The sequence below is a fragment of the Crocuta crocuta genome, unplaced genomic scaffold (genome assembly GCF_008692635.1).
Source record: "Crocuta crocuta isolate KB4526 unplaced genomic scaffold, BGI_CrCroc_1.0 scaffold70, whole genome shotgun sequence".
Classification (NCBI taxonomy): Eukaryota; Metazoa; Chordata; class Mammalia; order Carnivora; family Hyaenidae; genus Crocuta; species Crocuta crocuta.
In genome coordinates this window covers 12366443-12383226 of record NW_027528417.1, presented here as the reverse complement: position 1 = coordinate 12383226, position 16784 = coordinate 12366443, and the positions used below count along the sequence as shown (strand labels likewise).

At 41.6% G+C, this 16784-nt stretch overlaps 1 protein-coding gene across 2 annotated transcripts in view; it reads right to left on the bottom strand.

The window, feature by feature from the left end:
* Positions 1-16784, bottom strand: part of P3H2 (prolyl 3-hydroxylase 2) — a 150905-nt gene that overhangs the window by 2995 nt on the left and 131126 nt on the right. For both annotated transcript variants that reach the window (XM_077754381.1, XM_077754380.1), the window contains exons 9-14: positions 11996-12123; positions 11108-11203; positions 10393-10543; positions 9413-9530; positions 7906-7981; positions 3168-3308 (exon numbers count right to left, since the gene is read on the bottom strand). In XM_077754381.1, coding sequence (XP_077610507.1) covers positions 3168-3308; positions 7906-7981; positions 9413-9530; positions 10393-10543; positions 11108-11203; positions 11996-12123 — 710 coding nt within the window. The remainder of the gene's footprint in view (positions 1-3167; positions 3309-7905; positions 7982-9412; positions 9531-10392; positions 10544-11107; positions 11204-11995; positions 12124-16784) is intronic.

Sequence of the window (16784 nt, the reverse complement as noted above, 5' to 3'; positions counted from 1 at the left end):
GGGGGTGGGGGGGGGGGGGGCGTGTGGCAGAGAGCAGGAGAGGGCACATGGCTTCCCTGCCCCAGCTACAATGGAATTCATGATTCTTAATTAGTTTGTCATGTCTGACTCCTCCTCTTCTGGGTCCCCTTTTCAGACCACTGTCCATCTTGCATTTGCCCACCATGTGCTGGCCACTCTGATTTCTTGCTGTGCTAATCACTGCACACCACCTCTGATCTCGGGGCCTTTGCAACCTGTTCTCTGCCTGGAATACTCTTCCCATGACCTTTACCCCAGTTGGGCTCTTCCTGTCATTCAGGTGCCAACTCACACGTCACTTGTCTGGAGAGACCTCACCATTTGTCACCTCCCCTCTACTCTCAAATCAGTTACCCTGCTCCCTTTTCCACACATCATTTCTCACCATCTGGAAATCTCTCAATTATTTCTTCTTTTACTTACTTTCTTTTTCCACTAGAAGCTAAGTGCCATAAAAGCAGGACAGCTTGTCTTTTTTGGTCACCGCTACATATCAGGTGTCCAGAAAGCCCACTGACATTTGGCAAGGGCTCCATTTTGGTTGATCAATAAATACGGAAGTGGATGAATGGCCTTCTCTCTGTCCCCCTAAGCTGCGTGCTAAATGCCATCTCCTCCATGAAGCTTTTCTGGTTTCCTCTTTATATCCCCTAACACGGGCAATTGCCCCTAATAACTCTTACTGAACTTTCCCTGGTATTTTAATTACTTTAGCTCTTGCACTAAGTCTCCATTTTGACCTCCAGCTCCTTGAAAATAGGAGTATGTCTTATAGTCCATGCTGCCTACTACTGTTCCCTAGTGCGACGCCTCGTGCAGCAAGCTGTGGGAAAGCTATCTTGTGACTTGAAAACAAAGCCCTTGTTTCACTCCAGGCCTCCTAACTGAAAACGATGCTTACATAAAGTCAACCCAAAGGACCAAATATCCTAATAACAGAGAGCTAAAGTCCTGCCAAGATGCCTGAGCCCAACTGCATGAACGTGGGAACAATAACTTGCTGCTTAGCAAACTGTATCGGTACAAAACAGATACACACTCTCAAATCTGACTGCCTCAGAGACGGCCACAAGAGACATCTCAAATCAAGTCTCTCCTGAAAGGAAAGAAGTTCGTGAGCTGGAACTCCATGTACAGGGACCTGCAGCTTCTGATTCTGTACATCCTTAAGAATTTATGATGCTAACTACTCCTTGAGCACTGAGACCTTTAAAACAACCTAGAGCAAGTGCTGAAACCTGCAAGCTCTGATGAGCCCTTCATAGGCTTTTCTTGCTCGGGGATTCAATCTGAGAAGAGGCACCTTCTCAGGACTCTCCTGTTGCATGTTAGAAATCAACAGGGGAGTTTAAAGCTCCCCACATCCGGGTCACACTCCGTATCAGTTATGCCAGAATGTCTGAGGATGGAAGGCAGATAGGTGCCAGTAGTTTGTGAAACTCTCTGGGTGGTTAAGGTGCAGAGCAGAGTCTGAGAATCCCCTCTGCTAAATTTTCTAGTAGTTGCTCAAGAGGTTCTGGTCATTCTCTCCTGTGACCACTAGATGCCGCTATTGCCCGGGTTCCGGAGACAGTTCCTGACACTGGATTAGGAANAGCGAAAGTCGGACGCTTAACCGACTAAGCCACCCAGGCGCCCCAAGAGAATTTACTTTGTATTAGTTTATTTTGATAGAAAATATCTTAGAAGAGAGAGCTGGGATACTCAGTAATGAAACTGACTCAATGTCTGTTGAGTTGAACACTAAGGAGAGAAAGACTGTGGTGATGTTCCAACAANTTAGAGATGAGAAGCACAAGAAAACAAAAGAATCACAGCTGAGGGAGACTGCTCAGTGTCCCTCTGGAGTCTTCGGAACGATGTGCTCTGCCCCCCACTCGGTCAGGACCGCTCTCCAGTGCCTGGCTAATGGCTATCATCTCAGTCAGCAGCAGGCTTCCTGATGCCCCCTACAAAACCCACACGGCTTCTTCGATTTACTTGCTTGTTGACCTCTCCAAGCTCCTCACGGTCACGGACTATATTCTGTCACCCTTGTACCCCCAGGACTCTTAGCAGAGTTTCCCAGGCACAAAGTAGACCTTCTGTAAACGAAGTATGTGAAAGAATGCTCACAGAATGTGGCCTAAAAACTGTGTGAGTCAGATCTGATGGGTAAAAAGTGTGTCTCATACAGAGGAATTAATTTCAAGTAAAGTATCTAAAGAAAAAGTTGGATAGAATGCCTTTTTAAAGGCTAGAATTTCATAGCTTGTCAATACTCGGGCCTGGAGGGAGCTGAAGACCATGACATTTCTGTTCAGTTTCAGCATCCCATGCCAAGCTGTTGCCAAGGCTTGGGCTGGAGCCAGTTAGTGACAAGGAGCTCGGTACTTCCGAGGCGTGCGACTCCACCAAACGGTTGGACGATTTGAAAGTCATTCCTATGTTGTGCCAACATTTCCCTCCCAACGGCCATTACCCATTGGTCTCATTCCTCTGCAGCCTCACAGACAGAGACTATTACCTCTGGTCAGGGGCATCCAGAAGGATGGGATCCTAATTCCTTATTCAGATTGTGTCTACTTCCAAAGTAGGGATATTTTACTATGTAATGTTTAAGTCAATAGTAAATAATAATAAACCTCCAGGTTTACACATCCTCTTCTACACGTGTCTCATAAATTATTTAGTGCTCTTTTTAATGATTTTTTGAGAAAACAAATCAGTCTTCCTGGTGCCCAGCAGAAAGTGGTTCATTTCTCCTGATGCCACGGTTTGTAACTAAGCTTAAGACTAACTAGAGACTGCAAGCTATCACTCTGATGTCTATTTCCACAAACATTCACTTATTAGAACCCAACTGATCAAGAAATGCCTTGCAAGCCCCTCTTCTTTCTCTCAGACTCACACTACAGGCATCAGACGTGTAATTGCTTCATCATGGATCAAACAGGGAAATTCGACTTTGCTTGGAAAACAGAACCAGTGGTGGAAACCAGAAATACAGGACTCTGTAATAGTTTGATGGGATTGATTTGTTGATTTTTTTGATCTCTGAGATCCCTAAAGAATATGGAAGAATTAAAGGACTCTTCAGATAAAACAATTCAGGAAGCAGGCCTTTTGGGCACCTAACTGGTCTTCTGAGTGGGTCACATACTCACCAATTCTCTGTAAAGTGGGTCCAAGGTAAACCACAGAGCCACAGCACACCTCTGGCCCTTGGTGACGGCCTTCACTCCATGCGGGTTCTCTCCCCCAGAAGAGAAGCTGATCATGCGCCCACATTTCGGTTTGATAGAGGCCTGAGTAGGCAAGTCAAAAGTAGACTCTCAATTCTGTATCGTGAGAATTCTATGACCCTTTTCTCTATCCATCTATGGGATTATTCAGGTCAAGTTTTGAATCAAAGAATAATGGAACCCTGGGGTTGAACTAGACATGGGCTGGTTCACTTTCCTCAACAGTAAAACGAAGATAAGTTCAAAGTAATATCTAATTCAGTTATAAAGTCACTCAGGTAAAATGGCTGGCATAGTCCATGGCACACAAGTGACTGTTCAATACATGCTGTATTATGGCTGGCAAACTCCATGGAGACAAGGGCTTTTTTAATTCCCTCCCCTGCCTTGAGAGCTAGCACAGCATCTGGCATAAGGTAGATGTCCATTTCTTACTTGTGGGATAACAAAAACAAATCAAGGGGATGCCCAAAATGCTGGTAAATGTTTACTATTGATCTTGGTGGTCGCTCGATGGGTGCACTCCTCCTCTGTCCTTAACTGTACACTTGTGAACTTTTCATAATACAAAGATTTGTAAAAGTCAAGTCTAATTTCACATGAGGCTTTAATTACCATTGCAAAATGCCTGTCCAATGGTCCTCAGCAGATGCTTTAATACCTCTACTGATGAGAACACTCTACCCCTTGAGGCGACCTATTCCATGGCCTCCAGGGCTCTGAAATGACCGACACCATCTTTCCAAATTTGTGCATCGCTCAGGTCAGAGTGTTCACTAATGAGTAATTAGAAGAGGGTAGAGAGAAAAGAGGCACTTCTGGGGGAGCCCGGGTGTTAGAGAAAATAAGCAGGCTCTCCAAATTGAGTGAACTTAACCAACAGAATATGAGAGGCCTAGCTTCTGCATTTTAAGAAGTGTCTGATGTCAGTAGAATTCATCTTACTTTCTTGAGAAACACAGGAACATTACTCATTCCATTGTACACCCTAGAAAAGTAAAGTAGGGGTGCCTAGGTGGCTCAGTCAGTTAGCGTCTGACTTGGGCTCACGTCATGATCTCATGGTTCACAAGTCTGAGCCCCACATCAGCCTCTGTGCTGACAGCTCAAAGCCTGGAGGCTGCTTCAGATTCTGCATCTCCCTCTCTCTCTGCCCTTCCCTCCCTCTCAAAAATAAATAAAAACATTTAAAAAAAAAAAAAAGAAAAAGAAAAGGAAAGGAAAAGGAAAAAAGGCACCATTCTACTATTTAATAAGAGGGGCTCATTTTAACTAGTTATTTCCTGAATTGACTTGGATTAATACATGTCCATTAGAAGAATCTTTGGTTTCCTGCACCTCAAAATGGGAGGCTATGTCTTTTCACTGCCAGCTTCAGGAGGAACATCTAGAAAATTTCCTGAAGCCCTTGGATACTACCTAACATAGGTACCCGTAGACTGTAACCTACACATGGAAAGGTGGAGGGAGGTGGATTGAGGAGTCAGAAAGTCAGAGACGTGTGTGTGTGTGTGTGTGTGTGTGTGTGTGTGTTAAAGGGGAGAGCAGGGAAAAGCAGTCAGTTTCTGGTTACTCTTCTATTCACAGTAATTGAGGAGGGATTTGTCTTTGCTGGGGAGAGTTGATTTTTTATGCAGCATTAGCAAGGTGACTTTTCTGAGGTAAATCTAGATAGTTTGCTAGCTATTGGTGCCCTTGGTATCAATCTGATTTCATTTTTCTGGAGAAAGAATGTGTTGGATATTTCCACATAGAAACAGCAACGTAAAAGATACTTGAAACATATGAAGTAGAGTCGGAAAGCCTTTGTATACACACCGCTTTGAGATCTAGTTTCCAGTTTCCTGAGAGGCTTACTCCCTGGCACTGGTAAGGATTCACCCAACCACACAAGGTTGCCATCGCTTCTGTGTGATTATCAAGTGTCAGCAATAAGTTTACATACAATATTAAAGAAAGTGTGTGGGGACAACTTGATTCTTTCTCCCTGATGCAACTCAATGAATTGAAAGTACTTTTATACATGAAGAACTTGGGAAAGTTTAGGAAAAGAAGCTATCAGCTGCCTGGCACAGTTGGTATTGATTATAGGTGTGTAGGCTCCCAGAAATCTCTGTGACTAATCTTATCAAGTGGGGAGTGTCACTGGTTAGACATCAGCCATGTAAAAGGAATAAACAATCTTCATTTATGACATTACTACTACAGGAAAATATGTTCTGCAATTTAGATGATTGTAAACATACTTTTGGAACAAAGTTCCGTATTAAATTTAACTTTTCACCAAGTAAATAGAACTTATTAAATTTCATCTCTTCCAAACTTGCAAAGAAACCCAAATCCCAAAATACTCATGTTTCACAAATACACTGCTGTTGGAAATAATCCACGTATCTTCCAAGTAGGATAAAGGAAATTTTCTTTTGCTTTCCATCTAGCTGATGATTAAAAGTCAGAGAAGCCTTTGCGCTGTGCTTGTAAATGTACATCTTTAGCTACCATTTAGTTAATTATGCAATTCCCAGATTTCTCCAAAGTAAAAACTTAGAAGACTTTGCTACCTTATATAGCCCCAATTTGGGCCACTTCTCTGCTTCATTTGTCCCTTCAGAGTAAAAGAAATGAAAAGTAAAACTGTCCATTTCTCTTTATTAGGTCTGATTAGCTAAGAATTTTAATTACTTACAAAATGCCCTAAAAATTTTACCGTGTGTTAATCTGAAGTAGAGTTAATCTCTGAAAATGAATCTGTCAACTTAGAGCTTTTGAATCAAAACATTGTTTAAATCAATTTTTCTTGGGGCGCCTGGGTGGCTCAGTCGGTTAAGCATCCGACGTCGGTTCAGGTCATGATCTCACAGCTAGTGAGTTCGAGCCCCATGTCAGGCTCTGTGCTGACAGCTCAGAGCCTGGGGGCTGCTTCAGATTCTGTGTCTCCCTCTCTGTCTGCTCTTCCCCTGCTCTTTCTCTGTCTCTCTGTCTTTCAAAAATAAATAAATGTTCAAAATTTAAAAAAATAAATAGATTTTTCTTTTACTTTTTTGAGGTAGTGGTGATGGTTAGATTCAGTATTTTTTAAAACATTCACACCATTCTCTTGGAAGTATAGCTACATGAAACAGCAGTATTATCTGGTATTATCTGCTTTCACATCTTTAAAAGGCAGACTTACAGTAAACCCTGCATTTAGTAATTAATGAGTTACTGATTCTTACATGGTAGTCCAGGCATCACTTACGTAATTTCAGATATTGAGCATTCCCAAATATGGCCACTAGATGGAGGAGAAGCAAAGAAATCTTTTCAACCACCTTTCTGATTTTCTTTCCAACTGTGTGAGATGCAAGCATTTAAAAATTTTAGTGTTAGCAGAGCTCAGAAATCAAATGCTTTGTGCACAGAGGCTTTTCAAAACATATATACATAATTCTGTGCCAGGATTATAAACAACCCAGATCATCGATCTTGACTTAATTTCCCAGATCATGAAGCATTAAAATACTCTGTTGATACTTAAGCTTTTACAAAAAAAAAAAAAAGTGTGAGTCATGATAACCTTTTAGATATACATCATTGCATGAAATTGTATGAAATTTTTTTATTAATTATTCCAATGTTTCTGTACAGCTTTAACCAGAATCTCCATAGGGCCTCCCTTTAAATCCAGTAGTATAGATTTTTGTTTTATCTCAGCTGCTTATACCCCAGTAGTATGCCATGAATGATATATGGATGTTTTGCTATTGAGTAAAGGATACAAAATAGGAGAGGAAAAACATAAAATTCAGAAAAAGTTGTGGAAATAGCTTGAATAATGCAAAATCCTCTGTCAGATACACACCTCAACTACTTAGATTTTGTGTGGAGGAAAGATGTATCTCATAATCTATGAACAATTCAATGATCTCCTCAATTGGAAAACCTGTTTTCCTACCATGGTGTACGTGCTTTGGCTTAAAGTCTAAAGGTTGCTGGCTATATGGCTTATTAAGTCAGTCGACTGGTTTTCCAAAATATTGGTTTGCTTAGAAAGACAGTGGTTGGAATTAAATGTTGATTTTTACCTATGAAGATGTGCTTAGAATCTCATCCAAAATGTGTGTGTATGAACACACACACACACACACACACACACAATTTTTCAGATAGGTTTACTTACAGTCAATCATATATCAATCATATATATACACACACACATATATATATATATATAATATTGATACCTAGGGTCTATTGCCCAATGCTCAATCCAAGCGTATAGAACACCAGGTTGCCTGAAAACTATTCTGTAGAATGATTTCTCTAGTCCTAGGCAGGGATGACTTAGAAATAGGTATTTTTATGCTTCCATCAGACTACTGATGAAGACAAAGAATCGGAAGACCTAAGTTCTGGTTCTAAGTCTAACACTAACCAGCTATGTGGTCATGAGCAAATCTTTCATATTTATATTCTTCAAATTATCCATCTGTGAAGTGGACTAGGAGATTTTATTGGTGATTCCATTTCTAATATTTTATGAGGGATACATTTTGGGGGCCCCTCTATACCTCTTGAATTCTCAAGCTCAGCTATTTGAAATCCAATAGTCTGGGAGTCCTTGAAAAATGGCAAGTTTGAGATAAATGCTACATAAATTTGCCTGTATAGGGTTACTTACAGTCACAGTCTTGGCATCCATCTCAGTGAATATGAATTCCCCTCCTTCAAAGTCATCATTCATATACAGGAGAGCACTGTAAGGAAAAAAGAGAAAACCATTTATACTATTCTATGCTTACAATGACATCATCACAGAATACTGAAGAATGGCTATAAACTGACTAGCCCAATTGGTAAGTTTCCTTTGAACTAGATATTGAAATAACCGACTTTCCTAACCCTAAAGAGTAAAAGTAAGGTCAGATACAGTTTGGGTCCTACCTTCAAAGTATTTATTTGTTCCACCTATGCTAAAATTTTAATTCTATTTCAAACTTCAATGCACATTTCACTTTTTCCCAAGAAAACCTAATGATATTTAATCTACCCCTTTGCACCTGCCCACACTGCTTACAACTCTCTTCTTCCCTTTTGTGCTTGTAACTCTAAAGGATGCATTTTCCCTGTAAGTAACTAGAGAGCTCCAAGAGGTGTAGTCTTGCCTTAAAGATAGGGGGTGATCAAGAAAGGTTTTTTGTATGGAGCCCACTGCAATGATAATAAACATCCTACTATATACCTGGAGGCTACAACTCCTGACTCTTCTCTTTACATACTTACATATCATCCCATTTCTCCCTCTGACTTTCCAGTGTCTCATGTATAAAAGGCTGACACAGGTAAGTGGCATTATAAGATCCCTTTGTGCACTGAAACACCATATTCTTGTCTTTTCAGATTGAGATACGCATACCGCAAGGAATACGTTTCAGTGAAAGCAAAATGATCAAAAAAAAAACCTTTTAGTTTTTATATTAAAACAAAATGAGCACTTTGTGGACTAAGATGCAACAAATTGTGCTTGAGATTTTATGATAAAAATATGAGAATGACTGGGGTGCCTGGGTGGCTCAGTAGGTTGGGCCTCCAACTTTGGCTCAGGTGATGATCTCATGGATCATGAATTTGACCCCACGTGGGGCTCTGTGCTGACAGTCAGAGCCTGGGGCCTGCTTCAAATTCTCTCTCTCTCTCTCTCTCTCTCTCTCTGTGTGTGTGTGTCTCTTCCCTACTCATTCTGTTTCTCTCTCTTTCAAAAATAAACTTAAATTTTTTTTTTAAATGAGATGATCACGTCATTTCCTGGTTGTGGCAGCTGCTTTGGGAGCTTATTTGAGAATCTCTGCTTTGTAGAGATGAATAATGATGACAAGCAAAACAGATCAGTTTTCTAGTGTCCATGTTTTTTTTTTTTAATGTTTTTATTTATTTCTGAGAGAGAGAGAGAGACAGCATGAGCAGGGGAGGGTCAGAGAAAGAGGGAGACACAGGGTCTGAAACAGGCTCCAGGCTGTGAGCTGTCAGCACAGAGCCCGACGTGGGGCTCGAACCCACGAACGGCGAGATCATGACCTGAGCTGAAGTCAGACACTTAACCGACTGAGCCACCCAGGCGCCCCGTGTGTCCATGGGTTTTTGATAACTGCTGGGCAGAAGCTTGCTTCGGAAGCCTGTGCTGGTTGTACCTGTAGTCCCGGAATGTGTAGGCAGGGGGCTCCTTCCAGCACTCATTGGCCTCAGGATCCAACAGGCAATTGTCAGCATGGATGGGATGACTCAGGTCAGTTCTTCTCTCTTGTTGGCCTGCCAGAAAAGGGAGCAGGTGAGAATGACAGGGCAGCAGTGACCTCCAGCAGCCAATTTCACAACCTGACTGTCTTCTCCCACCGCTGGTCCTTTTGGGAGACATAAGTAGACCCAAAGAGATGAAAGAGCCAAATAGCAGTCAAGAGACTGGTCCTGGTTTGTTGCAAACTTGATGTAAAACCACGGGCAAGTCACATCTGCCTCTTCTGCTATAAAGGTTTCCTGACATAAACATACATAATAGAAATTCCTTGCATTCCATGGGTTATACTTCATGTAGGGCAGGAAAAGGAGAGGGGTGAAATGAAAATGTAAAAAAAAAAAAAAAAGATTCAGCTGAAAGTTCACGTGTCAAAGTCTACTCCGATGGCACTGTCCCTCCCCTCCTCTCCCCTCCTACCCAGGAAGGTGTGGAGGAAAAGATCTAGGGAAGAAATATGACAGCAGGGAGTGAGGTGGCCTCTGCCTTTTCGAGAACATATCTTCCAACGATCCCTTCATCTTCCATGCTTCCACTTAGTGCTTTTGGATGTGAAGGGAGACTGTAATTTCCAGGTTCCTGTCTCCCTGGAAGGAAAAACCTAATGCAGAAAAAGTATTTCTCTGTGACTATAAGCTACTTGCTTAAATGGATTTGAAAGGAAAGATAGGCAGAGCGATGGCCTTCTGGAATTTTAAGTGACCAAAAAGGTGTAAACGAGGGAAGGAAAAAATAAGAGTTAGCAAGGTTCTTCTGTTTTAGGAATTTGGAACTTCGCTAAACCGTTAGTCTAAAATGCAACAGAGCTTTGTGTTACATTGTTCTCTTCCTCATTTCACTGTGGGTAAGAGGGAACAAGTTCACACCCTGGAATCTTACCAGACAGGGCTGTTCGGCAGACCATGTGTGTATAGGAAAAATACAGCGTTGAGTTCAGCATGAAATAGGATTCTACAATCTTCCGAGCCTTCTCGCTGATGTCATAAAACAGACGGGCACTCTTCAGTGGGACTCGGCCTTCATAACCAAACTGAGGAAAAAGAAGAGCACTAGATAGCACGGGGCTGATTGGAAGGCTTGAGAAAAAACAGACACCAGGTTTCAGGAAGGCAATATAAGGAGGGTCATGTCTGCCTTGACTAGTGGGAATACAATTACATGCTTGTGGATTTTGGTCAGTAAAATGAACCATTGAAAGTCATCCTTCCTAATCACAGAGGGAACACTGAAAGCGAATCTCTTCTTCCTCTCTCCTTTAGAGAACTTTCCTCTCTCTCCTCAACAACACTTGTTGTGGTACAGGATAGTTACGTGGTTCAGTATGATTTCACCACTGGCCCAGGGGTTCCTTGAAGACGGGGGGGTGTATATTACTTGTCAGTTGCAAATTGATGAGATATAAAGTTTGAAAATTGATGGCTATATGGAGGAATCAAGGAATGATTTAAAACAATGGAGTGAAATTTCATACTTGCTCCTTTCATCTGTCCTGATAGGTCTACATTCTCAACTTTTTTTTCCATTATCTGCCATACACAGAAGGCTTTGGGTTGACACTTAGGAACCCCAATACAAAGAGAAGCTATGACTGTACCTTGAGTGCTTTCAGGACAGTGGCACCTTCAAACTTTTCATTGGGTGTATGGGGTGAAGTTTTTCCTCTGTATCCATCACCAACGAGCATGATTCCCTGGAAGCAAAATAAAAGAAGATGCTTTAATAATCACAACTATGAATTCTTCAGGTCTCCCTTTTTGCCTTGACTGCCAGGAAGCTAAGGACCAAAGTCAATACTCAGAATCATCCCTATTTTGTTAAAAAAAATTTTTAGGTTTTATTTATTTTTGAGAGAGAGAGAAAGAGAGACAGCGTGAGCAGGGGAGGGTCAGAGAGAGAGGGAGATACAGAATCTGAAACAGGCTCCAGGCTCTGAGCTGGCTGTCAGCACAGAGCCCAACACGGGGCTCGAACCCACGAACCATGAGATCATGACCTGAGCTGAAGTCGGACGCTTAACTGACTGAGCCACCCAGGTGCCCCAGAACCATCCCTATTCTGTACCAGGATGATGGCATCATTAATTCTTCTGATCAAAAGAGATATTTTTGTTTAAACTTAACTCTACATTTTCCTTATAAAACATCACTTTTTGTAGAAATAGGTAGAATATAAATGATTAATATATTTGTTTATTATTGATTAAAATAAGGAGATTCTCCCAATGACTTTATATAGTAGCTGGGGCATGTGCTGAATGGCTCTTGTTCTAGGTATGAAGCCACTAACTACTCCAGATCTACTAGTAGTGTCCAGATCTAGACAAAATAATTCCAAACAAGGATATTAAAATCCTCCCACAGTCAATGTCCCTGTCCTATGGAAAGTGACACTTCAGGTCTGGTTCCCTGACTCCAAGTGAAACGAGGACCAGGGCTCACATCAGGCCAGCACAGCCAGGCTCCCCTCCCCCCTGGGTGCTCACGCTGGCCACGCTGTGGAGTTCCCGGCACTGTTCTTCCGACAGGACGTTATCCAGGAGAACCCGCTGAGTCCCATTCAGCTGCGCCGAGTTATAGACAAACGTGATGTTCTCATAGAGCAGAGGGCCGCCTGAAGGAACAGAACACATTGTCTTCTCTGTTACCTCTGTTCCCAAGGGGGGAAGCGCAGAACACCCAACAGTCTTCAATGTGCAATTCACGAGACTCAGTTTGCCCATGAATGCTTAAGAAGGCAAAGACAAATCAGAAGCTTGACGAGTTCAAAATGGATACAAGAAAAAAAGATAGACGTCTGGCTACCAGGCTTCTCCATGACATCACAATAATATTAACACATTTGATAGTGTTTGGAGCTTGATAAACCATCTTTTCATCAGATTCCAGTGGTGACCCTGTAATGCAGACTCTGAATCTCACAGGATTCTGCTCTGAGAAGACCTTCCAGAAATCTCTGGGCAACAGCACCCATCGTTCTCCACAACCCTTGGTTCCTAATTCTGTAAAAACATCGTAGGCAATTACTTGATGCCATGTTTGTGCACCCGCACATGAGGTACACACCTCAGTCTCACTGGTATGTGGAGAAATGCCTTCACTACAGAACTCAGCTGGTAAATGCATGACTCAGGACAGTCACACCCAAGCCAGCCAACCCCTTCCCAGTCTTCTTCCCACCATCTAACTGACTCTACATGATATTGTTTTTAGAACACTTACTTTTCTCTGTCCTCTGGGCAAATCTTTATATCATTTTCTTTGCACAGGAAGATTTCCTATAGGTACCTGCTCTTTCCCTGAATAGAGCCCACAGCTTTATGAAATTAGCCCATATAGGCTTTTCAGATCGTAATGCTCAAAGGGCATGTTTTAGGGGGTCATGTACGAAATCTAGACCTGACAAAGCCCTTTCCTCCCAGACAGTAGGACTGAAGGACAAAGCCTCCACTGGTGAGGAGCTCTTCAGATGTAACAGAGGACAGCCGTCTTGAACCAGAAAACTGAACAGAAAAGAAAAACAGGGTTTTGCGCTCTATAAGATTCCAGAGGAACCTGACATGTGCTGTCATGAACACCAGTTCACCCTGGATGGAAGCACAGAGAGGGCACGGCTTCTCTCTTCCCCCAAGAAGCAATGGTCACAAACACACCAGCCTAAAACACACCAGTTGGAGAATGAAGAAATCAGTCGAAGTTTCTGCCTACTCTAGTTCTTGAAAACGAATTAGGGGAAGCAAATATGTTTCAAATTTTCCTGAAAACAAATTAGTCAAAGTAGGGAAAACACCAATTTCATCAGTCTAGTTAGGATGAAAGAGTTCCCACAGCCCATAATTCGTGAAGAGACCATGTTTCCCTATCTTCAGTAATATATGGTAATCTGGGAAAAGAAGTATTCCCTAAGGAGTGGCAGGGCTGACACATGACTTTGCCACAATTTTACTTCTATGGTTGCAATATTATAGAACTATGAGGGCTATATTTATCTCTAAAGGTTCCAATAACTCAAATATCAAAACTGATTGACAAGATTAAATAAAAGCAAGACCATAAAACCAACTACACTCAAGTTAACCACCTTAATGAGATGGTTAATGTTATTTTGCAGAAACCAGAAAGCTACATTCCATGTGAATATTCTACTAACTGATCTGGCCCAGAATCTTCTTAGCCAGCATTCTTCATAGTATTTTGGGTGTGTAATGACTCATTCCACTGCAACTTTTCTCTCTTGAAATTACTATGAAATTGTAGTGTTCCATGATGAATTTGGGCCTTAACCTGGTCCTAATACATTACTTACCAGTTTCTTGTACTTCATTTCCCGTCCGTCTTCAAACAATGAAGTATTACTAACTGGTGCCTCTGTGATAGTAGCTGCACCCACTGCGGTATGAAATCTCAGGGTAGTACTTGACTATGAAGTGGTTATTTACATGACCCACTAGTTGCCCCTCTTACTTTTTTAATTGTCATCAAAACTTATACATACAGAATTTCTTGGGTTCCAGGAATATAACCACAAGTTATAGTTTCAGTACCAATCTTTTCGGTGAATAAAAAAAATAGACATACATACACAATTCAGTGTTTCTCAGGCTTTATTTCGCAGAAAGTTTTTGATGATGAGTTTCTTAATCAAATGTGTTTTGGAAGTGCTAGGTTACATAAAATTTAAGAGGAGTTCTTAGGACTTTTAGTATCTACACAGGCATTATGAATATCCTGAGTATTGAAATAATATGAAGCAGTTCTAACCCTTAATCTTAGCCCTTCCCTCCCTTCTTCCTTCCCTCCCTTCCCCCCTTCTTTCCTTCTCTATTTTCCTTCTTTCCTTCTCTATTTTCCTTCCTTCCTTCCTTCCTTCCTTCCCTCCTATGGCAGAGTGACTCTACGATGGCCTACTAATGATCACTGCCTCCTGGGATTCATGGGTTTGCATGATTTGCTTTCCTCAAGTGTGGGTGGGGCCTTGAACTTGCTTCTAACCAGGTTAACAGAATGTGGCAAAGGTGATGGAATGTCACTTCTGTTATTGCATTACATGAGAATGCAATTTCTATCTTGCTAGCAGACTCAGTTTATTGCTTTCTCCACTTGCAGTCTGATGAAGCATGTGGCCGCATTAGACAAACTCACATGGCAAGGAATGAGGCATCCTCCAGCCAACAATCAACTAGGAACTGCAGACCGCTATCCACTAAGACTTTAGGAACCAAATTCTATCATCTGAGCTTGGAAGATCATTCCCCAGTGAAGCCTTAGAAGAGACCCGAGCTCTGATCAACTACTTGATGGAAACCTACGACAGATGATGAAGCAAGGGACCCAGCTAGGCTATCCCCAAATTCCTGACCCTAGAAACTGTGGGAACTGTGGGATAGTGGATGGATGTTATTATAAGTTGTTACATTTGTGTTATTTTTTTTTCCTGGGGCAGTAAAAACCAGTAGACTCTCCCTCTCCCCGACAGAACCTCTTAACATAAAACATAGGTTGTTTGGGAAAAGCTTCTCTAATCTCTATACCTGATTAACATTCATAGCCAAATTGAGGCAGTTTCTCAAATATTTGGAGAAATAAACCAGATATTCCACTCCCACTTAGAAAAACTGTTAAAGAGTTGTTCTATCAACAAGCAAGACAAGATACTTACTTGTAGGTTCGCTGAAAAGCATTTTCTAATATAAAACTCAAATAAAAATGGATGACAGACTAAGGGTTTGGTGAACTCAGTGCTTTGTACTTTGTCATACATTTTTCCTTTTCTATATTGAGAGTGTATTACTTTATATATAATTACCTTATTTTCAAATATGGCTTTAACAGTTACTAAAACTAAAACATTTAGAAAAATGCTCACCGTTCTCAAGCACCGTGTAAGTATTTGGTATTATTATATTGATTATTATAGTACTATTGGCAAATATGCCTGGTATATTATGTCACGTTCTGACTGAGGCAACTTAATAAGCATAAAGGAGTATATTTTAAAAAGTGTTACTGAGATATCAACAATTTCCCCAGGCATGCCATACAGAACACACAAAACTCAGATGAAGAGACAGAATTCAGCATGGAGTCTAACTCCCTACACACTAACAGGTTCAGGCAGAATGTGTTCTAGAAATCTGCCTTTCATGTAATTAACAGAATCACCACGAAGCAGAGGGTTTTATACAGAGCTTTCCTACACACTCATGTAGAAGAAAAACAACGAACTACCCAACTACTAACCAAAAGAAAAAAAAAAAAAGTCAAAGCAAACCCTGCCATCCAAAAATGCACATCTAGCAGCCTACAAATGCCTAGTAGCACACCAGACAGAGGAAAACACTGAAATAAAAATAAAAATGTAGTCCAATAGGTTGTGGTTCCTGGGGCCTGATTTGATGGCTTCGGCCAACACTTAACCACAGCTCAAGGAGATTTAGTTAAACAACTTAATTCTTCTCTCATTCATAAAGTATGTGCCTGGCTCTGACTCTCCAATTGCAATAATGAGGGATTATCTAGGAAAATACTCCTTTGTGCTCACTGCCTGTGGCTCACATGGCAAGAAGAAGCATTTGGCCATAAATATTACAACATCCTACAAGTCACAACGGGGATGTGCTGAGTAACAAGCCTTTATGTGAGCACAGCCCTCTACGGTTTACAAAAGACATTTCACATCGGTCCTCTGCAAAAAGTTGCTACGTGTCTTTCACAGCTGAGGGTCAGAGAGCCCAGAGAGATCACGTCTCTGGTTATCCATCACGGCACAGCACGTCAGACTAACCAATCCTGGAAAGTTGGGACTCCTGATTCCAAGTTCAGTGTCATTTCCTTTTTTTTTTTTTTTTTTTTTTGTTTTTTTTTTTTTTTTTTTTTTTTTTTTTTTTTAGTTTTTTAATGTTTATTTTTGAGAGAAAGAGAAAGAGAGAGGGTGAGCAGGGGAGGGGCAGAGAGAGAGAGAGATACACAGAATCTGAAGCAGGCTCCAGTCTCTGAGCTGTCAGCGCAAAGCCCATTGCAGGGCTTAAACCCACGAGCAATGACATCGTGACCTGAGCTGAAGTCAGATGCTCAACCAACTGAGCCACTCAGGCGCCCCAAAATGTTTATTTTATTTATTTTGAGAGAGAGACAGAGCGTGAGCAGGGCAGGGGCAGAGAGAGATGGGTGTAGAATTCCAAGCAGGCTCCAGGCCTTGAGCTGTCAGCACAGAGCCTGATGCCAAGGCCCAAACCCATGAACCGTGAGATCATGAGCTGAGCTGCAGTCGGACGC